At 50.4% G+C, this 21,798-nt stretch overlaps 1 protein-coding gene across 5 annotated transcripts in view; it reads left to right on the top strand.

Moving 5' to 3' along the window:
* The window catches only part of Glis1 (GLIS family zinc finger 1), a 186,358-nt gene that overhangs the window by 103,808 nt on the left and 60,752 nt on the right, over positions 1-21,798 (top strand). For all 5 annotated transcript variants that reach the window (XR_004768183.1, XM_027402383.2, XM_027402380.2 and 2 more), the window contains exons 3-4: positions 9,641-9,809; positions 14,598-15,492. Coding sequence is in view for 4 of the 5 variants with exons in the window: in XM_027402383.2 (XP_027258184.1) it covers positions 9,641-9,809; positions 14,598-15,492 (1,064 nt within the window). In the remaining variant the exon portion in view is untranslated. The remainder of the gene's footprint in view (positions 1-9,640; positions 9,810-14,597; positions 15,493-21,798) is intronic.

Here is a 21,798-nt window from a genome sequence, read left to right as displayed (position 1 = left end):
GGCAGACACATGGCACTGCATGTGTGTGGAAGTCACGGGAGAGTTTTCAGGAGTCTGTGCTCTTCTGCATGGTGTTCGGGATCAAATGCGGGTTGTCAGGCTTGCACAGGAAGCACTTCACCCCCAAGCATCATCTCACTGGCTAACTTAATTCTAAATAGGAAAACCCCGAGTCACACTCAGAGAAAACAATGCTGCTGATTGCATATCACGATTGTGCCTTTTGGGACAGTAAGCAGGGCCATGCTTAAAATTGTGCATATCTTTGGACTCAGCAACTGTGCATATCCAGAAAATTATCCTAAGGCTATAGAAATGGATAAATATAAAATAGGTGATCATAACATGGCTATTTTTGTTTTTCTCTTTTCTAAACAATTTTAACTATAACTATATGTACAGCCGTGAAATAGAATACTGCATGGTCATGGCAGTTACTTATTGGAAGAGTATTTTCATATCTGGCCTATAACAAATTGGCTAGTAGCCCTTGTATCAGACTAAGCTTCTGTCTTGGTCTGTTCTGTGTTGTTACCATCCAGAACCTGAGAATGGGTCACTTAGACTGAACAGAATTTATTGCCTCAGGGTTCTGGAGTCGGTAACTCTGGTATTTAAGTGCATCTGGCAGAAGTCTTGCTGCTTCATGTCATGGCAGAAGGCAGTGCCTAGCTGGGGGCAGGGGGTAAATAGAGGGCAAAAGAGAGCAAGAGGGGGCCAGTCCACTCACTCTGTATATTGACTAGACTCCCACTATGAGAAACCCACTCCCCAGAAAAAGGCATTATCCATGCATCAGAGTAGACTCCTATGAAATAAACAGCTGCTATAGATATCAGCTCGTAATACCACACAGCAGGAATTAAATTTCAACATGGTGGGTTTTAGGGGGTAGGAAGACATTAAAGAGCCGCCAGACAGCCAGGATCCAAAGGGTCAACATATGAGAGAGAAGAACAGTAAGTACATGGAGGTGACTATGACATTGGATGTCACCTCTTCCTTCTGGCATTTACCAAGAGTCAGTGCACTCAAGGGAGCTTTTTCAGCCTTACTGTGAGCGTAGACTCTTGATTGGAGTTTAGGGCTAACAGGATAGGCAGAGCCTGAAAAGCTGTTCCCAGGGAGACAGACATGCTAACATCTAACTCTATTATTCCATGTTGCTTTTTTCTGCCCCTCATATTTGCTGATGCAGAAGAGGCATAGGCAAAGGATGAAAATGTGAACAGAGCCTGACAGTTAGAGGCCGAGAAGCTAGGCAAGCTTTCAGTGGCTTCAAGTTCAGAAGGAGGAGGCCGACATCCAGTGCCTTCCATTGGAGCCCCTGAAGGGTGGCACCCTAGGAGACAGGATAAACTATACACACAGCAACAGAAATCCCAGGCTACACAGAGATAGGACCAAGAGTGGGGAAATGTAGCACAGGCTCAGCAGTGGTCCAGATGCTGGTGCTGTTAGACATAGGAGCATGGACAGGATAGGATAGAATCATGGAGTTAAAATAGTGGATTAATGAATTAATGAATATCAATGAGAATTGTTGTGTTTGGGGTGGTGGTGGATGGAGTTAAGAATCCTATGCTCAGCCGGGCATTGGTGGCAAATGCCTTTAGTCCCAGCAGGCAGATCTGTGTGAGTTTGAGGCCAGCCTGGTCTACAAAGCTACACAGAGAAACCCTATCTTGAAAAAGAGTCCTGTGCTCTTGCCCTGCCAAAGAAGTAGGAAAAAAAAACAATTAGACAGTAGTATGTCAAGGTAACTGAAAGGTAGAGGAAGATGTACCCATCCAATGAGCTAACAGAGGCAGAACACAGAATAATAGAAACCCCTTAATATGGAAGAAGTTGAGGATGTAGAGGAAAAAATATAGAATAGGTGGGACAGATAAATTAATAGTAAGATTGTAGATTTAATTCAGAACATATGGTAATTACGTTAAATATAAGTGGTGGGAATGGATTAAGTGTTCACGTTAGAAACGTTGCCAGAGTGCATAAAAATTACTTCATAGAATATTGTCTTAGCAAGGTCTTTTGGCTGTAACTGGTATTAAGAACTTACCTACTCTCAAGTGCTGAACATTGCTTCCCTATTCTGCCTGAGGTTCCTGGTTTACTGACACTGTCCTCACAGCAATTCTCTCTGAGACATAATGGCTTCTCCTTGAACAAGATGACTTTAACTAGTTCCCAGTGCTACCCACATCCACGTGCAGGAGAGCAGTGGATGCTCCCTCCTGATCATGAAGTAGAAGCTCCAGGCTTCTGACCTAAACCAACTTGTGTTAGATGTCTATGCTACCCCCTAGCTGAGCGGACTAGATCACGCTGATTGGCCGGGGAGTAAGGAGAACGGTGAACACAGTGCCTGCCTCATGTCAGGATCTGCACTGAGCACCTCACATAGTAGCTGAGCCACAGAGAAGAGAAAGCATGTGCTCTGCACAAGGTCGCAGAGCTGGTAAATGACAAGGCCAAGATTGGAACCTAGCATTTCCCAGCAGACTCCCCTCTCTCATTTTCAAGCTCTGTGAATAGGGTCCATCTTCTTTCTTGTCTGTATCAACGAGGGGAAGGAACGCATTGGATCCTGGGGGTTGTGGACTGAGTGTGTTCTCTTCCTTCAGGTTCACGTGTTGCAGTCCTAAGCTCCAGTGTGGCTGCATTTGCAGTAGGCAAGTGATTAAGGTTAGATGGCTCATAAGCATAGGGTCCTGATCAGAACTAGTGTGTCCATAAAAAGACATTAGAGCTCCCCACTCTCTTCTCTCTGTGAGAATGCTCCAAGGCCAGGCCATGTGAGCTCATGGTGAGAAAGTAGTGTCTGCAAGCCATGAAAAGCAGCCCTCACCAGAACCCAAACTGCTTAGGACCTCAATCTAAGCCTTGTAGTCTCTAAACTTGTGAGAAAATAAAATCCAGTTGTTCAGCCACTTTGGTTATGTGCTTATTGTAACAGCCTCAGTAGACTCACACCCTGGGAGAGTGATGGGCCGAATCTCTCCTATGGCCTTGATATGGAGCCTTCCTTGAATGGTGGAGCTCACCTTGTATATTGACAGCTGTTAATAGTGGCATGACCCTAAACTCATCCCATATTTTGCCTCTGGAAAACATGAGTTAGCCTATGTTGAAGACAGAGCCTACACATGACATGTGACAGGAATGTCATCAATTTTAGTATTCATCATTAGATGGAAAAGAAAGGACAAGAGAATATGTTATTTTGTCATCCTGATTTTTACAAGTAAAAGCTGTATGCAAATACATGGGGAAGAACTGCCAAGCTGTTTTTTTTTTTTTTTTTTTTTTTTAAGACTGTTTTCTCCATGTCCAATATGGCGCTCTGGCTAGTAGCTATTGACATCCTCATTATTACCTACCTTCCTTTTCAGTTAGGTTTGTGTGTGTGTGTGTGTGTGTGTGTGTGTGTGTGTGTGTGTGTGTGTGTTTGTGTGTGTTTTACAATTATTATGTAAGAATGTGAGGAAATAATTGGCCCTTCTGTGTCTGTATGCCAGCCTGTTTGTGTTCACATGTGTAACCATCTCGGGCTGTCCATGACCTGTCTGGCCTGGGACAGAGCTGTGGCTTTGCTTAGTTTCTGTGCCGTGCCATCCTGAGGTGAGCTGGCTCAGGTTTTATTGGCCTGAGTCCCTATAAATCTAGCTTAGCTTTAAAGGGGGATTTACGGGGTCCTTGTGGTCTGGGATAAGAGACGATGGGCGGTTTTAAGCCTGGCGCAAGACCTCAGCCATCAGGAGCCGCTGCTGTGGAGGCCTTGTCCAGGTTACAGGCCCCCTGGTAGCCGTGAATACCCCAACACTCCAGCAAGTGAGTGGGCCTCGGCTTCCTATCTTGCTAGGATGTGGAGATGCAGAAGAAACCTGGCCTTCCCCCTCTCACTGCTTCTCCTCTAGTCGTCCCAGTTCACATCAGTGTTGCACATGCTGGGAAGAGGGTAAGGAAGCCGCCTGCCGAGGCACAGATGGCCTGAGAAGTTCTTTATGCTCTGCCTTCTTCTGTCCCCTTAGGTGGGCTTCTCACTGGGCCTGGGGATAGGAGGCACCAAGTCCTCTTGCTCTGTGATGCCCCTGATGCACATGAGAGTCAGTTCTCGTGTTCCCACTGCTCAGAGGGCAACTCTGAGGCTCAGCATAGCCGGTGCTCACTCAGTCCTGTGGAAGGGCTACAGGCAAGGCACGCCAGGCCTGAGGCTGCCCTTTTGTGGTCACTGGAGCTCACTGCCCAGGAGAGCAGGGTTTATCCTCATGCCTGTCAAGAGACCAAAACACAGGGGCCTTTTTCAGAATGCCAGCTGTGCCAGAAGCTATGCTAGGGGCTCTTATGCACTGTCTCCTTTAACGTGTGCGGCCACCCCTGCAGCTGAGATTCTAAACCCCATTTTGCATAGGAAAAAACTGAGGCTTATGGGAAAGGTCACTCACCCTGAGTCAGACATCCAGAAAGGCAATGGTGGACTTGGACTTTATCTTAGGTGTGTGCGCCAAGGTTGTTCAGTTCACCTAAATTACAATGACAGAGTAGACATGAGAGTGAACTTGACATTTTCACAGATAACCACTCTCTCAGCATCTGTAGCTGCCTGCTGTGAACCTAACTATCAGCTCGAATGAGGGACACATCCTCAGCTGATGGATAGGATCGACAAACTCCTTCCTCCACAGCCGGGCCCCTGTATGGAGAAGGTTGGGCCAGTTCACATCTGGAGCTAGGCCTGCTAACAACAGTTCTGAGACTAAGATCTTTGTCCTGGGGCTATAGCAGGCTTTGGGGGGAGGCAGAGCTTTAAGTGTTCCCACAAGCCACTGTGGCAGTACAGCAGCTGGAGGTGAGGGGATAATCCAACTCTGGGGATAGAAATGAGATGTGAAATACAGGCCTGGGCCATGTACACAGGGGCACCTGTGTAGCAGCTACTCACAGGGCTTCTATGAGCTGAGTGGTAGGGGACCTTCTAGAGGCCTGAGACCAGGGAATGTTCTGGAGGAGAGGGACTTCTACAGGGCTCTGGATCGGTAAGGACATGACTTAGCAAAACATTGTAATAATGAGAGGTAACACCCAGATGGATGGGTGAGCCCAGGCTGTGGGGCCCTAGAGCCAGGCTGGAGCCCCATCCATCAGTGTACCCACCAGAACCGGCTTTGCTCTGAGTGGTTGACTTTCCACTGTTGGGGCCACCAATAAATGTCTCCCCACTTTGTAGATGTAGGAAAGTTTAGCATTTCCAGACTGAATCCCTGGCTCCGCCAGTGATGAACAGACTAACAGCTGTGGTTGCCTTTCTTATCATGTGATAAAATACCTGTATAAACTTAAGGAAGTTTAAAGTTTCAGTTTACGGTTTCGGTCCATCACTGCGAAGGCAAGGGGGCAGGAGCATGAGGCAGCCATTCATTCATATCATGGCAGTTGAGAGCTTGGGCCAGAAGCCAGGCCTCACTATAACCCTCAAAAGCCTGTCCCAAATGTTTCACAACCTCCTAAAACTGTACCACTGGCTGGGGATCGAGTGTTCAAATACATGGGCCTCTGAAGGACATTTCATATTCAAACCATCACATCCCAAAGAGCCAGGGACCCATCTTTCTAACGAAGTCCTGCTGGAAGTGCAGCCCTTCTTGTTCCAGTGTTGTTTGGGTTCCTCTGTGGCAGAGTGGAGTAGCTGTGGCTCCCCAGTCAGTTGCTGGTTGTCTACTGGTTGCATTTTACAGAAATACTTTGCTGACTAGGTGGCTAAGTCAGTCAGGCCCTTCTGAGCTCTGTACTTGCTGTGTGGACTTGGGCAGCTTACATGCCACTCTGGGCCTGCCTAGCCAGCTCCTAAGAGCTGCAATGAAGCTCACAGATGAGGACTGTGAAGTTTTTATGAACTTTGAAGTGCTGCTACGTGTTCCTGGTACGTGCTTGGCTCTGAAAACCTTGTTAGAAAACAGAAAACAGTTAGCATGTAGGCTTTTATGGTCCCTGAAGATGGCTGCAAATGGCTGCGGGAGGCACCCCTGGGCCTTGAATGCTGAGGGCAGCTGTTTTCAGCATGAAGCCATGTTCCTGTGGGAGTCACCTTGGGTGTGTGTCTACTTTATATTCAAGGCATTATGGTAACTTTACAAAGCTTCTGGCTATACAGGAAGAGCCGCTTGCTTCAGACTGGCTCTTTGGTGCTTAAGTCAGACTGCTAAGCCCTGCATTTGGTGAACCTTAAGCCTGGAGGTTTGTCCTTCGGAGTCTGGCTTTGGACCATGTAGACCTTGCCTGCCTGGAGATAGACTGCTCTGAGGAGCCCACCTGAGCTCCAGGAAGCACAGAATAAGTAGCATCATTCTTACTCTTTGAGTGTTCTATAAGCTTAAGTCCCCATCATATGAATTCTATAATCTCCCTTGTCACCACAACCCTAAGAAGTAGGTGTCGACACCATTGTACAGACAAGAAAACTGAGGCTAGACCGGGAAACCAGATCAGTTTCTTACCTGCTTTCAGAAGTGCCAGTTCAAGGTCTTCTGTGAATGTGCTGTGAGGCCACACAAAGTTCTTTTCCTTTTAGAGACTGTTTCTTCATATACTGACGGAACAGATGGTCAGTTCCAGCCCTGACTTTGTAGGATTTCTCATCATTTCTCAAGGGGCTTCATGTGCTTGGAGAAAGCCAGTGTGTAGGTTTCTTGGTTTTCATGGCCTAGAAGGAGACACAGCTGCTGGGTGCCCTGCTTTGTCTGGATGACCCTTCATTAGGGCAGCAGGACACTAGACGAAGAACTCCCATCCTCCCGATCGCCAGAGAAGATCCTGGAGACAAATGTGAACAGGAGGAGGCCTCGTGGTACCCTTGGGGATAGAGAAAAAGACTACCAGAGAAGAGACAGCGCTTACATTTGTTCCAGCAGACCTGGGCGTGTGACAGGCAAGGGTGGATGTATCCCTGGGACATAGATGACAGCCTTTGGTTTGATGTCTGGCCTTTGAGGAAGTGGGAGACATAGAGCAGTTCGGCATGGACTAGAGCTCCAGATGTGCCAGTGGTTGCTATGTGACCTTGGGTGGCCAATTGTCAGCTCTGGCACTCAGCACTGCCAAGTTCAGGGGTAACACCTTCCCACAGGGCCTAGTGGAGTACAGGAGACAAGGATTTGAGTAGGCTTGGGGCACCAGGCAATGCCATCCTTGACCCCAGAGCCTCTCCCCTCCTTTCCAATATCAGTTGTTTATTGCAGAGAGAGCTCTCCTTGAATCCAGCAGAGAAGCAGCTAAAAGGTCCAACCATTGATCTACTGTTTGTTGCTGATGACTGTAATCAGCTCAGCCTATCTTTCCTGTGTGGCCTTGGCAAACCAGTTAACCCTACTGTGTCTGCTTTCACTGAAGTCCTGTTTGGGAACACTTGTTGGGGAAGGGAGGGACAGGATGGGACAACACTTGGGTCTCAAAGTCTAAGAGGTCTAGACTTGGGTTGTGTTCCTGAGCCTGGTCAAAGGCCTTCCATCTCTTCAGCCCAGCTGGGAAAAAAAAAGAGAAAAACTGCCACAAGCCTTGGATGGGTACCAGGAGGCTTGAGGAGGAAGGGCTAAATAAATGCAAGGCCCATCGCCACTGCTACCCAGGCCCATCGCCACTGCTTCCTGGGCCTGTCACCACTGCTCCTCAAGTCCACCTTCCTTCTCTGCACTCAGCCTTGTACTTGCAGGAGGAGGCACAGGACCCAGAGGGCTCAGATGGTCCTGAAGGGAAGCTTAGAACCACCCTAACCTCCAGGATCTGGGAGAGATTCTGGCAGAACAGCCCCCTGTGATGCTCTTTGCTCCAAATGCCATTAATGGTCATAAAATTATCCACAGTTTTTGGAGGCCAATCCTAGAGTTTGCCTCAGTGGGACAATAAAACTGCATGCAGAAATGATCTGGAAAAGGCAGGACAGCCAAGCAGAGCCGGAGTTAAATGAGCTGCAGCCTGCTCTCATTAACTCAGACCATTCACATTTGTTACCAGGGATTTCTTTTTAATTAAAAAACAACCAAGTTATTAAAACATAACCCTAAGAAGGGCTGGCTGGGCAGCCGCCGAATCCAGCAGAGCCAGTGGTCCACGCAGCAGGGCAGGCCAGTGCCGGCAGGGAAATGGCGTGAAACAGATGTTATATCTAGCCCTCACCCAACCCAGGGCCTTGAAAGTTGTGCCTTCTCATCCGAATGCTGTGAAGCGCTGTTCAGAGACAGGGAGAGTTAGTACCTCTCACTAGCGACATGGTCTCAGCTCAGCTAGGACTAGAATGCTATGTTAAAAGGCTACTTCTTATCACACAGAAGCTGTGGTGTGGGGTTGGGGTCTGGCAGACTCAGGACGAGAGCCCAACACAGATTTCTAGCTGTGTGTTCTTGAGTGATCAGTGTAGTTTGCACGAGCCTCAGTTTCCCCATGTATTAAATAGAAATTAAAATACTCATATGCCTCGACAAGCAGTGGGGAACCTGTGGCTGGTATGCACCATATGTGGCCTCATTGATGTCCTTGTCTTTAGCTTAGGGATTTCCTGTTCTCTTGCTCAGGGTTGACAGTACTTAGACTACTTGGGCTGTTTGTAGCATTTTATCATGTCTCTAGGGCATTTTAAGGTTTCAAAGTGACCTATAACCTATGAGTACTCTCCATTCCTGATGCTCCTATAGGTGCTAGCACTGTACATCCCATGGTACCCAGAGGAGCAGGGGGTCAGACATACACCAGGATGTGCCTGAGTTGCAGGATGGGTTCTGGGAAGTGAAGAGGCTCATGCCATGTTCCTCAGGACCTTAAAGTATTACCCCCAGAAGTGACAGAGCATAAAGCCCAAAGGAATAATTTCCAGATTAACTGCCCTTGCCCATAGATGCATAACTGTGGTTGAGGGGTGATGGGAGAGGCTTATAACAAGCATATCGGACATTTTTGTTCACTTTGTGGGGTTTTAAGAGCCATTCTACATAAAGCCTCAACCAAGGCATTCATAAAACCATTAGGCAGACAGGAGTGTAGAGTATAGGATAGTTGGACCACCAGAGAACCACAGGACACAGAGACACAAATAACCATATTGTCTGTGGTGTGATGTGATTTGGAAAGCAGTATAGAGGGGGGCTTTGGTACCAAGTGGCCCCAGATACAGACACCTCCTTCTTGACACATGTGCCCCAAACATCTCTAGTTCCAGGGCCCACTGGTGCAGCATCGCCAATCCAACCACTGAGGCAGACCTGGGATCGCACCCCCAAGTCCAGAAATCAGAACCTGAACCCTTGGCCAGGGTCTAAGTTCCTGCTCTGAGATGGTTGTAGATAGCAGTCTGCGGGCCTCAAGGCACCATCGGTTTGGCTCACCAGTGTTTCTTGCTCCTGGAACAGTGTCTGATTCACAGGACACACTGTTTGCTGACAGTCATTCAAGCAATGGAGCTTAGCATGCACACTGAGACTGAAGATTTTTGTCACAGGTTCTGCCAAGAGATTCTGGGAATCAAATAAGGTGTCCCAAGCCTCAAATGCAGCAGGGTGTTCAGATGGCTTCAGGGCTGTGTCCTCTCCCCAAGCTCCCTGGTAGCTGTTCACTCACCTGTGTCCTCTTTCCTGTTGTTTCTGCCTAGTGAACGGGAGCTACGGGCACTGTTCAGAGAAGAGCCTGCTGGACCTGGACCTGGCCGAGGGTCCCAGCCCCTCCTGTCACCAGGGTCTGTTTCTCCCTGTAGGGACCCCACCGCCCCGGGGTCATCCCCCTGTCTGCGAGAGGCTGCTTCATTTCCCCCTCCCTAACAGGTATGTGTCCACTCCTCTCCACCTCACCTCGTCTGCCCAGCTAATGGGACACACAGAGAAACTGAAACACAAAAGGGCCAGGGATGTGTCCAAGTCTATTGACACAGAGGTGCCTAGTGTAGGCCCTCCTTGTTTTGCCAGTTGATCTTAAGGGACACAAAGATGACTTAAGTGAGGTACATGTCCCTGTTTCACAAGCTGAGGTGGCTCCACTTGCTCGTTTTCCGTGGGAGCACAGTGCTGATCCCCAAGGGCAGCATGCTTGGAGCCTGCTTCACAGGCAGGAGGCCCTGGACCCTGGCCCAGATGCTAGTTTGCACTCTGATGCTTCACCAGCCACGTAGTGCTTGCCCTGTGCCAAGTGCTGGGCCAGTGCTGGAGTCCTTGTAGGTAAGGGCAAGGCTCTCCATTCCAGGAGTGCTGAACAGTGGCAGACATTACTAGGTAGGAGGACACGGAGAATTTTGATTCCCTGTGGCCTTCTTTGCTATCTGTGATGCTTCTGTTTTGAAAGAGTTTATTCATTTGGTCAAGCTGTCATAATAAATGTCATATAATGGGTGGCTTAAGTAAAAGACATTTATTCCTCGTGGTCCTGGGGGCCTGGAAGCCCCAGATCAAGGGTTGACTGGTTTGGTTTCTCCTGGCCTGGCCTCTTGGCTCACAGGCAGTCACATGACCATCCCTTTATCTCCAGGGTCTGTGCTCCTATCTTCTAAGGGAATCAGACATATTGTAGTAAGGGCCTTTGTAACCCCGTTTAGTTTCATTTCATCCTTAAGGCCCTGTCTCCAAATGCAAGTACTCTGAATGTTGGGCTTCCAACATACAAACTGATAGAGGCCAGTTCAGCCTATAACAGGAATAAGTATCTTTTAGGCTTCAAGTTGTCCACTAGTTAGCAATAGTCACATGTGTCTGTTACTTGGATTAATCACCAAGGCTCTGGCACAGGACATTGTTCCTAGGGGGTGGGGTAGGGGGAGATGAATTTTATGTTGGACTGTGCCAAACCAAGATATGATTGTGAGCAGTTTGTTTGAATTTTGCTAAAAACAATCAAAAGCATCATTTGTCCTTTTAAATATCCAAGGCCCAGGAGAGTCTGTATCCAGATACTGGCTCAATGTCAGCTACACAACCTCTGGATTGGCTGGATTTGAGCTGACACTTTTAGATCCCCTCATTTTTTAAAAGAACGTGGCCTCTTTCTAGACCATGCCCGATTCTAGTCCTGTCTCTCTGCATTCTGTTGCCCTTCCCGGTCTCTAACTAACCCTTGCTCTTCCACCTGGGTTCCTTCAGTGTCCACCGGCTAGTCACCTTGCCTGCAGCCTAGTTCCCGGTGTTAATGACTGCTGCATGTGAGTAATTTCTCACTGGGTCTCACAGTCCTGGGGCCAGGTCCCTGGTCCCCTTGCTGTCGAATGGCAGCCATGGAGTGCTTACTATGAGTCATTGGGTAGATACTGACCTCCATAACCCACAAATGGCATGGTGGAAACTGAGGCAGGGAGGATGTGTGGCTTACATCACTTGTCCAATGACATTGATCTGTGAGGCAGTGCAGAGGTTTAAGTAGCATTAGGAATATCCCAGTTTTGTCATTTCTGTGCTTAAAATGGGTGCCCTCAAGCCGGGCATTGGTGGCACACGCATTTAATCCCAGCACTCAGGAGGCAGAGGCAGGTGGATCTCTGTGAGTTCAAGGCCAGCCTGGTCTACAGAGCAAGTTCCAGGACAGCCTCCAAAACAATACAGAGAAACCCTGTCTCAAAAAAACAAAAAACAATAAATAAATAAAATAAAAATAAAATGGCTGCCCTCCCTACCCCCATTATGGCCAGTAGAATGTTCAGGTGAGATCCTGTCCTACTTCTGTCAATAGCTCCCCAGGGGACCATGGGAAAGATAGCTGGCCTCTAGAGCCCCTTTCTTGATCTATAAAGTACTAAGAGAACCACATAGTAAAGAGGCCTCTCGTAGATGAGGAGGCCTAGGCTGCAGGCCCCAGCCTCCAGCCCCTCGGCTACCTCTGTGACCTTCTGGCTCTGTGCTGAGTGGGCCCACATGTTTGCAATGCAAGGCCTTGGCCTTCAAAGCCCCTTGCCTGGCTCTCTTCGTTTTGCAGGAACTCCAGTATTTCTCAGCGGATTGTCCATACACTCTCAGTGGGGAGGGGAGTGCAGCTTCCCAAAGACAGAGCCTGAGCTTAAAGTCACCCATGTCCTCAGAATCACACAGCACTGAGTGACAAAGCCTCAGCCCAGGCTGCAGGCTTTGAGGCCACAGAAGCTGAGCCTGCTAGGTATGAGGACCTCCCCGCAGCACACCTCTACTGCAAAAGCTGATTACTCAAGTTGGCAGCTCTGTGGAGTCCAAGACAATGATCAAGAGGTTTATGCCCTTGACTTAGAATTTTGATACCTAAAGAAATGACATGGTTCTCACAAAGTCATGTGACAGGTAGATTGCTGAATTCTCAGTAATGGCATTGTGAGAGTTCTGGGACTCTGGCTCATAAGGACCCAGGTGTCTGCTCCTGCTCCATCACCCATGGCTTTGCAGGTATAGGCTCGTGTAAAACAGGTGGTGTGTATCCTTTATAAAGGTTTGGTCCTGTACCAAGTAGAACTTAGTGCCCATCATTCCACTGTTAGGATAGAGTCAGCTCTCAGAGGGGTGCCTGGTGTATCTGGCTCTTAGCCATCGTGTACTCAGGGCTCTGGGCTCACAATTTCTAGAGAGAATTGTAGAGCAGCCAGAACCACCTGCCAGGCCACCCAGGGACAGAGAGAAAAAGCCAGACCCTGCCACACCTGTGAGACCTCATGTCTGAGCCTCCCACTCTTCCTACAGAGGCCATTCTGACTGTTATATTCCTACCTCAGCCAGATGCTGCAGCCATTCCTCTTTGCTGATGTCAGTCATTGACCTGATGCCATTAGTAAAAGCTCCAGACTGGTGCTTCCCCTGCCTTATCTGCCAGCCTTCCTCTGCCAGCATTGTGCCCTGCTAAGCAACAGCTATGGTTTTGTTTCTCTAACTTTTACAAAGCCCCTACTTTCACATTGACTCTTTCAGCAGAACTTGTTGCTGGCTGTGGCAGGCCCAGTGCCCCCACCCCTGGGGATGGCATATGCATTTGCTCCCCAGCAGAGATGCTGAGAGGGAAAAGAGCTCAGTGGACAGTCGCTTAACGTCTGAGAGACAGACATTTCCCTCATGTCTCCAGTCAAGGAGAGCTTGCAGCCAATTCTGCACAGGAGATGGAAACTAGGATCCTGGTCCAGACCTGGCACTGGCTTGCTACTGCATGATGGCCCAGTGGCTCTCAAACCTCGGGCCCTACTCCCCGCACTGACCCTGCAGTGACCCAGGGTACATGGCCAAGCTCTGAACACCTCGGGCTCTGACTCTCCCTTCCCCCTCATTTCCATTCTCTCCACCCATTGTCTAGAGCTCCTGGATCTAGAGGGGGAGGGGCTGGGTCTCAAGGCTATCTTGGAGAACTCAGTTCTGGCTGTGAGAGCCATGGGACAGTGGTCTTGCAGAAGCAGTAATAAACGGTACCAAGGCCTAACCCTCTCCTTCACAGGGAGCTAGCTAACCCTTAAACCCAGCCATCACCCTCGTAGTCCTACATATAGTGGTGTGGCTGTTGAGTCACAGATGAGGAAGCAGAGTGAGACAGAGCATCCTAGTCAGGCTCCGAGCATATGTCCAGGCCTCTAGCTCCTGGAGCAACTGGCAAGGCGTTTCTGCCAGTATCACTCTCCAGGTCTCTCCCATATCCAGTCTTCCAGTGACAGTGTTGCCCTGATATTGCTACCTGTATCTTACCTTGTCACCACCCACAATGGTGGGTAGGTCTGTGCAGAAATTCCCTTGTCTACCTAAACATGGCCTCCTGTAGAGGGGATTGAAGGGCTGTCTTCCACTGGGGAAACTGGACCACTCACATTGTAGAGATGACCTATGTGGCCAGTCCACACCCTGCCATCCTGTCATTTTCATGATCAGGAACGGGATTATTTGGTTATTACTGAGGATAGAGTCCCAGAACTTGTCCAGAGTGAAGCGATTTGCCTGAGTTTTTGCTATCTAGAATGGAGCTGGCCCCAGCCTCACACCTGGTCTCCCATCTCCTGTGTCTCTCCCCAGAACTGCAGCTTCACATACTCACACCTGAACTCAGAATTCTGGGCCACCCTGCTAAGACTCTTGTCCCCTGACTGTGCCTCAGGTTCCCATCTAGTCACACAGACTATGAAAAGACAAGCTAGGTAGGGCTAGATGCCATTAAATGAAGGAAAGATTACAGAAATTAAAATTTTAAGGGGAATGTAAGTAGAATTAAAACCCTGCTGAACCTGAAGACTCCCCAAAATGCCAGCCGTAGCCTTTTGCCCACAGTGCTCGTTTGAAGGTCAGGGGGTGGGTCAGGGTTGACCCCAGGGAAGCTGGGAGGAAAGCAAGATGGCGAAAGAAGCAGTAGATGGTCCAGGTTCTGGCAAAGGGTTGTTGTATCCTTCCTGGTGTCCTTCCTCATTCATCTCTGGTTAGCCTTCTTGCCTCTTCCATCTCTCTCTAGGCTGCCTCTTCCTCCTCTTGCTTCTCCTCTTCCCACCTCTTCCCTGCCCTTGGCACAGCCAGTTCTGGTCTTTCACATGCTCTGTCTCCTTGGATCCCATCCAGGTCTCTGTCCTCTGCTTCCCACGAGCCCCACCTGACCCTCGCCACTGGAGAGTGCTACCCTTCATAATCACTCTGGTCACTGTCTTCCAGGTCACCCAGACCTCAGGCTACATATGTGAATGGCAGCCTCCCAGCAGCTCAACACATCAAGCAGGAAGCCCTGCCTGACTACCAGGCCATGGCCAGTGCCCACACACCCCTGCCCACCCACTGCCGGGCTCCAGCTTCCACAAGCCTGCAGTCAGAGCTGGACTTCCCAGGCCGAGGCCTCACTAACCCTGCACCTTCCTGCTACCTTCTGGGCAATGAACCTGTCTCAGTCATCGGTCCTCAACCTGAGGCCCACCTCCCTGAGGGCAGCCTGAAACACTGCTGCCTCCTGGGCCTGCCCCCTGCCTCTTCAGCTTCCTCTTCACCCTGTGCCTCCTCTGACATCACTCCTGTCATCCACTCCTCCCAGACAACTCTAGTCAGCTGTGTAAATGGACTCCGAAGCCCACCTTTACCAGGAGACTTGGGGGGCCCTCCCAAGCGAACACAGCCTGGGCCTGGGTCTGGGCCTGCATCCAGTGATGGCCACGAGGGCAGCCTGCAGCTTGAAGCATGCCGGAAGTCAGGCTTCCTGAAGCAGGAACCCATGGACGAGTTCTCAGAGCTCTTTGCTCCTCACCAGCAGGGCTTGCCACCCCCCTACCCGCTGCCTCAGTTGCCAGCCGGCCCCAGCCTTGGAGGCCTAGGGCTAGGCCTGGCAGGCCGGATGGCGGCCAGGCGGCAGGCATGCCGCTGGGTGGACTGTTGCGCGGCCTATGAGCAGCAGGAGGAACTGGTGCGGCACATTGAGAAGAACCACATCGACCAACGTAAGGGCGAAGACTTCACCTGCTTCTGGGCCGGATGCGTGCGCCGCTACAAGCCCTTCAACGCCCGCTACAAGCTGCTCATCCACATGAGGGTACACTCGGGCGAGAAGCCCAACAAGTGCATGGTAAGACCATCTGTGTTCCTGTCACTGGGAACCCTGGCAGGACTGCCTTGTCTTTGCCGGGGGTCCTGTCCCCCACACTGAAGCATTTGATGGGTATTAGATGTAACTTAGCATGCCACACAGCCTGGTGCCACGTGACCTCTAAACCTAAAGCAAGCCTGGCCAGACTTGTCTTTTTCCATGTCACCCAAGGGTGGCAGATGGCAGAAGTGGAGAGTGTGCCCTCCTTTAGCACTGGCCTTTAACCCAGTGTACTTTCACAGCACCGGCTTCTGTAGAGAGGTACTGGATCCCTAGGGCAGGCTTGGAGCTGAGGTCAAGGGCCAGCATAAGACCCTGCACAGCATCAACAATGCTCGGGCTGGCCCTGACACAAAGGTCTGGGGAGAGAGTAGTAGCATGTGTGCTTGTGCAGATACACGTGAGTTAGAAGCAGGCGCCTGGCCCCCCGGCCCTTCTGGCTGGCCACTCCCATGCTTGCTGTAGTGGAAAGCCTTATCACAGGCTAGGTGCGGGATCTTAGTCCCCATACCTATCCTCTACCTCCCAGAAGCAGCAGCCTGGGGATGAAGGACTGGGGTTCGAGGCTGCTGCATGACACTAACAGCACAGGTCACCCAGACCATGTGTGTCTCCCCTTCTGAGCTGTCAGGCAATAGTGTTTCCAGCCTGTGATTTCTTCCCACCATGCATTGCCAATGTCACTTCCAGTCTTAGAAGGAGCTCCAGGTCCCTGCTCAGAGCACAGGGTGACGTTCGTGGGGCATCAGGTAGAAAGCATTGGTAATTGTGGTATAAAGTCATTCTCTGGGGACCACACTTATTCCCAAGGCTCATCCGCTTGTGATACTGTTAGCTGGCTGTAGAGTGAGTATGCCCTCCAGTCTTGAAGGGTAAGGAGTCTGTCAGTTCATAGATAGGCTACAGGTGGGCTGCCTTAAGGAGGGGAAGAGGTAGGCGCTGCACTTGAGAGCTGTGGTGTAGCACAGAGGTGTCAGGGAAGGGCACTGAGCTGGTGGAGAGTTTTATTTGCAAGTGTTGGGGCAGAGAGTGTGCGGGCAGGAGGGCTGATGGCTGAGCTAGTCTCTGAAGATGTCATATCCATGTGGGGTCTTAAGACACATGGCTTAATGAAAGATGGAGAAGATCAACAAGTCCATAGGCCAGGGCTGCTGGCAACAGCCTGTCGTTCCCCAAGACGCCGAGCCGCAGTTGTGAGTCACATCTTCCTCCTTCTGGGAACCTATGGTATCTATGTGGACCTAGGAAGTAACCTGAGGTGGCCAGCCATGCTCTCATGCTGGGACCTTCTGTACAGATTCCCAGCATTCAAGAGTGCCCTATGGGATAACCTAGACCTTCCTTGAGTCCCAGTGTGGGGGCCTGGTTGTTCTACATAGCCTCCGGATCTCTCTTGGTCAGGGTTCCCACCTAATTCCAGCCTCTACAGGATACTACAGACCTAGACTTGGTTTTGTCACAGTCCTTGCTCTGAAGAACCTCACACTCAGGGATGTGTCTTCAGGCCAGCAGGGACCAGGCTGTGACAGGCCTTGATGGAGTTTGCCCAGGGAGAGGAGCCCAGAAGGCTTCCTGGAGGTGGTATTGATGCCTACTGGGGGAATGCATTTAGTCTTTATCGGGGGCACTATGCAACCCAGAGCTTTCAAATAGGGAAAAGCAAAGGTCAGAGTCAGATGGGTCTGGCCATCTTCCCACACTCTTGGCTTTACCCCCTCCAGGTTAGAAGCACAGTTTAGGCAAACAGCTGCTGAATGCCAACCTCACAGGTGTGTTCTAAGTGGCAACTTCATGTGATCTTCACCAAAGCTCTGTGAATAGATACTGTTCACCCCCATTTTATGGATGAGGATATGAAGCTCAGAGAGGTAGCACAATTGCCCCCAGGTCACACCACTAATCAGAGGAAATAATACAAGCAACAAGATAACAGAGGCTAAAAATCACAATAGTAGTGATGATGAAAATAAGTTGTCCAAAATTGTAACACTAGTAACCACAAGAGTGGGATTGAACCCACATCTCTGTCCATTGCAGCGCCCTTGTTAATTTAGATGCTTCTCTGGGTCCCTGCCATCTGCAGTGGGAACCTCAGTGGAGCCCCACCCCAGGTTGCTCCTGCCCATGCCCAAGGGTAAGAGTACCCTTATGCTGGGGGAATCAGTAACCATGGCAACGAGCAGACCCCCGCCCACACCCAGGTGAATAACAGCTCCCATCCCTGTAAAATTATTAATTTCTCATGACAGGCCTGTGCTACTATGTCTGTAATAGACAAAGGAATCTTGGACCTGAGGCCTCTGGAGGACAGGAAATAGATGAGACGTTTTGATTGAGGAGTAAATGGCCCACTAAAATAGCAGTTAATCCTTTTATTATCTTCCCAGCAGCATTTCCACAGCTTTCATGAGGTAAGCTCCCCTCACCCAATCTAACTGCAACACCCCTACCTCCCCCCCCCCATGTTGGCAGCTGGTTTAAATTTAGCCTGTGGAGCCTCTGCTTGATCGGGTACCAGGCAGCCTGGGTGTGGAGCCTGCTCCTTACCACTGCCCCTTAGTCCTGAACCCTTCTGGCCTCCAGGTAACCCCGCCCTTGCCTGGCCCTCCCCTGCCCGGGCAGCCCTGCCCTGTTCAGTAAGAAGCCTGAGGAAGCTTCTAGATCTCCCTGCAATATCCTGTTGTAGTTCATGTTGCTCCCGTTGTCTCAGTCTTATTAAATCCGGGGCTTCATCTGCGTTACCATAACAAGCCTATGTCCAACCCAAATACTGACACGGCGCCTCGAAGACGTGGGCTTTGGAAAGATTAGTCCCCGGCTTTTTTAGGTTGATTCCACCAGACAGTCAGAATCCTCATCGTCTGAGCACAGAAGCCTGCAGCCGTGAGGCAGAGAAGGAAATAGCGGCTTCTCAGAACGGCCCTGCCCTGTTGTGGGCTCTGTGAAATAACAACAGTGCCCGATAGCTCCCGTGCTGTAGTGAAGGATTTTAACAGCACTGATACCCTTCGTGGAGAGTGTGAGCAAAGCTGCAGAGCCCACCTAGAATCCTGCATACTTGTCTCCCAACCTGACTGCCATTTGCTAGCTCTGTACTGCAGATGGGTGACTTGCCCTTTCTCAACCATGGAATACTAATTTATAAAATGAAGCAATAATAGTACCTAACCTCCAGGGTTGTTGTTAACAGGATTAAAACAGATGATTCCATCATGCTCTCTTCACTGGTGTCTGGCAATGGGTGCACTGGTCCTTTCAGTTTAGGACAGGAGTGCTTAGGGCTTTTTTTGAGGCTGCTGAGCCCTGCAGCCTCCACTGCCTGTGAGGTAGGCAGAGCAGCTTCAGGTGCCCTGTGGGGCAGCTCTATAGCTCTGTCACCTGCGTTTTCTAGGGAGCTCTGTTGCATGTTTTCTTGATGCTGTTCTGAGCCAGACAGAATCTGCACAGGTGTCTGTCTGTCTGTCCTGGTAAGCAGGTGAAGTCCAAACTGTTCCCTGTCCTTCCCAGCCCTGCCCAGCCAGCCATAGCCTTCTATATTTTACACCTCTCCTGTCTGTCTGTCTGTCTGGTCCAGGTGCCTTTGAACAGTGACCTGGGCATAACTGAGCATTACTGACAGCCAGAGTGAACCAAGGGAGGTAAAACCCAGCCTCTGAGAGCTTCTGGTGGGCCCCACCCCCTCCCTGGGACCAGAGTTACATTCATGCCTCCTCTTCACCTTGCCTCAGTGCCTACCCCTAAATAGAACCTTGGTGCTGGAGGAGGGAAGGAAGAAAAGAAGTTGTGTTCTGAGGGTCTTGCTCTTTTGCAAGGACAGAGTGAGGACAGGGACCCTTAGAGCTGAGAATGGAGGTAGCCTTTGAAGTCTGGGATCCTGTTAGCAAGGGAGGTCAAGAGAAAAAGGGGGGAACAGGTACCTACAGAGACCAGCTACAGCCAGCCATGAATCAGCCTACCATTTACTGAGGAACCTGCTTCTGATGCTCACAGCCAAGTAACTCTGTCACCTAGCCCAGATATACCCAGCAGCATTTGTCCAGTCCTGGCAGATAGAATCCCTGAGCATCCGCCCTGCTCCTGGCTCTTGAGCCCAGCCCTGTCAAGTTGGGCATATTTTGAGGCTAACACTCTAGCTTACCACGCCACCCAAGCCTCACCCCAGGGACTCCTTGGGTCCTGAAATGTCTGAATGGGCAAGTCTGCCAGTGCTTTTCCCATAGGTGCAGACAGGATGTCAGAGAAGCAGAGCCAGAGAGGGTTGCCAGAGCCTGGTGTTGCACAGCAAATGCATCAGTGTCAGACTGATAAAGCAAATACTGGGGAAAGTTTAGGCTGAGAAAGTGACCTGTACACAAGGAGAAGTACACTCCCTGACATAGTCACCTCTCTGAGCAGAGGCAATTGAGGAAGATATCCTAATGTCAGCCTCTGGCCTCCACGTGCAACTACACAGGCAAGTTCCCACACACAGAGCGGGGGCATCCTTGAGCATCCAGGGCACAGGGATCCCACCCCACTGTGACGATGTGGAGGGTATTCCAGGACCTAGGGAGTGGCATCCCCATTGTAAAGATGGGAAGGGCAATGAGAACAGCTGTGTGGGGTAGGTTCACTCTCAGGCCGGGACACCAGGGTTAGGATTGAACCTAGATCTCGGCCTGACTCCAGGTGTGTCCTAGCCACACCTGCAAACTACCTCTCAGGTGGGGAGTCAAATAAATACCCAGACTTGAAATGTATTATGAAAGTTTTCAGGGGCCTTTGAATGGGTCCTGAGGTCACGGGAGGGGAGAGGGGACATCAACTCTAGCTTGATTAAGCTCAGGAGCCCTCTGTCAGATAGAGAGACAGGCCACTAAGTCACCCAGAGAGCCTCTTGGCTGTGATTTGGTGGGTTCTCTGTTGTCTAAAAGGATAGATACGTCACCTGAGAGCAAGCCCGTGGCCTCGAGGTGGGAGTTCCTAGCCAGGTTTGAAGGCTTCACAATGGAGTGTGCTTTAACACTTCTGCCCTGGGGAACCCTGCAGCAAGAAATCCAGAGGAGCCACCCTGTTCCGCTAGTTCAGGTCACCCGCCCTGCTGTGGAAATAAGGCCGGAGTAGGGAAACCGTTGTGAGCAAAGACAACTTGTGAGTTGGCATCCAGCAGTGTCCATAGGACCAACCCCTCTGGGGCCATGTCAGTTGCTCATCCACCTCATTTGGAGACAGGGAAAGCCAAAGCCAGAGAGAGGCATCAGGGTTCACTCACCCAGACAACTCCGGCAGTCTTGTGCTGCCTGCTTCCTCCCCTCCCTCAGGGCTTTTTCTCTTCCTGGGCTCCTTTGGGGTTTTCTGTCTCCCAGTTCTTTAAGTCCTGCAGGCCTTGGCTTCTAGTGTTAGTGTCTGCAATGCTTTTCCTAGCTGGGCAAACTCATGCTTGTCCTTCGCATCCCAGCGCAACGCTGCCCACCTCCTTTCCTAAGCCCACTGTTCTCCCTGGAGCTTCTTGGTGTGGCCGGTTGTCTCAGAGACTGTATGACTTTCCCCATTGCTGTGACAAATCGTCTTAGGAGGAGTTTCCAAGTGGAAAAGCTCTATAACCCATCGTGGCAGGAAGACGTGATGGTAGGATTGTGAGGAAGCTGTTACTATGTGTCTGAGGTCAGGAAGCAGAGAGAGATGATGCTGGTACCTACTTTGCTCACATCTTTTTACTCAGTCTGAAGCCCCAGCCCACGTAATGGTGCTGCCCACATTCAAGGTGGGCCTTCCCTCCTCACCAACATCCCTAGAGGTATGTTTCCATGATGATTTTAAATCCAGTCAGGTTGACAGTGAAGGTTAACTCTCAGAGAGACTATTGCCTGGCCTTGGTGGCAGAGAAGCAAAGCCTACTTGCTAGGCCACGGGCCTTCCTGCCCCAGAGCTGGGCCAAGTTGTCTAGAACAGTTCCCTGTGAAGTCATGACCCTGGCGAGACCCTAATGTTGTCATATCTGCCACCTGGCACTCAGGAAAGCATGACCTGGAAGCTGTCATCAGCATGTGACTGGTGGAAGCCAGACTAAACTCCTCTGCCTATGTGGTCTTACCTGTGAAGGGGAGTGACAGGGCTGTCATGTGGCTTCGAGCAGCAGCCTGTATGAAGCTGTGACAAATGGTTATGACTGCCTTGGACAGTTTGCCTTCTGAATGGGGGATGGGGGTCCCCAAAGGACCAGGATTCTGTTTTACAAAGGATTCTGCTGTGGGCTGGCTTTGTTAGGCCTCTTCGTGCCACACTACTGTGCCTGCTCTTCCATAC

Source organism: Cricetulus griseus, chromosome 2, assembly GCF_003668045.3.
Source record: "Cricetulus griseus strain 17A/GY chromosome 2, alternate assembly CriGri-PICRH-1.0, whole genome shotgun sequence".
In the NCBI taxonomy this organism is placed as follows: Eukaryota; Metazoa; Chordata; class Mammalia; order Rodentia; family Cricetidae; genus Cricetulus; species Cricetulus griseus.
This window is presented reverse-complemented; position numbering and strand designations above follow the sequence as displayed.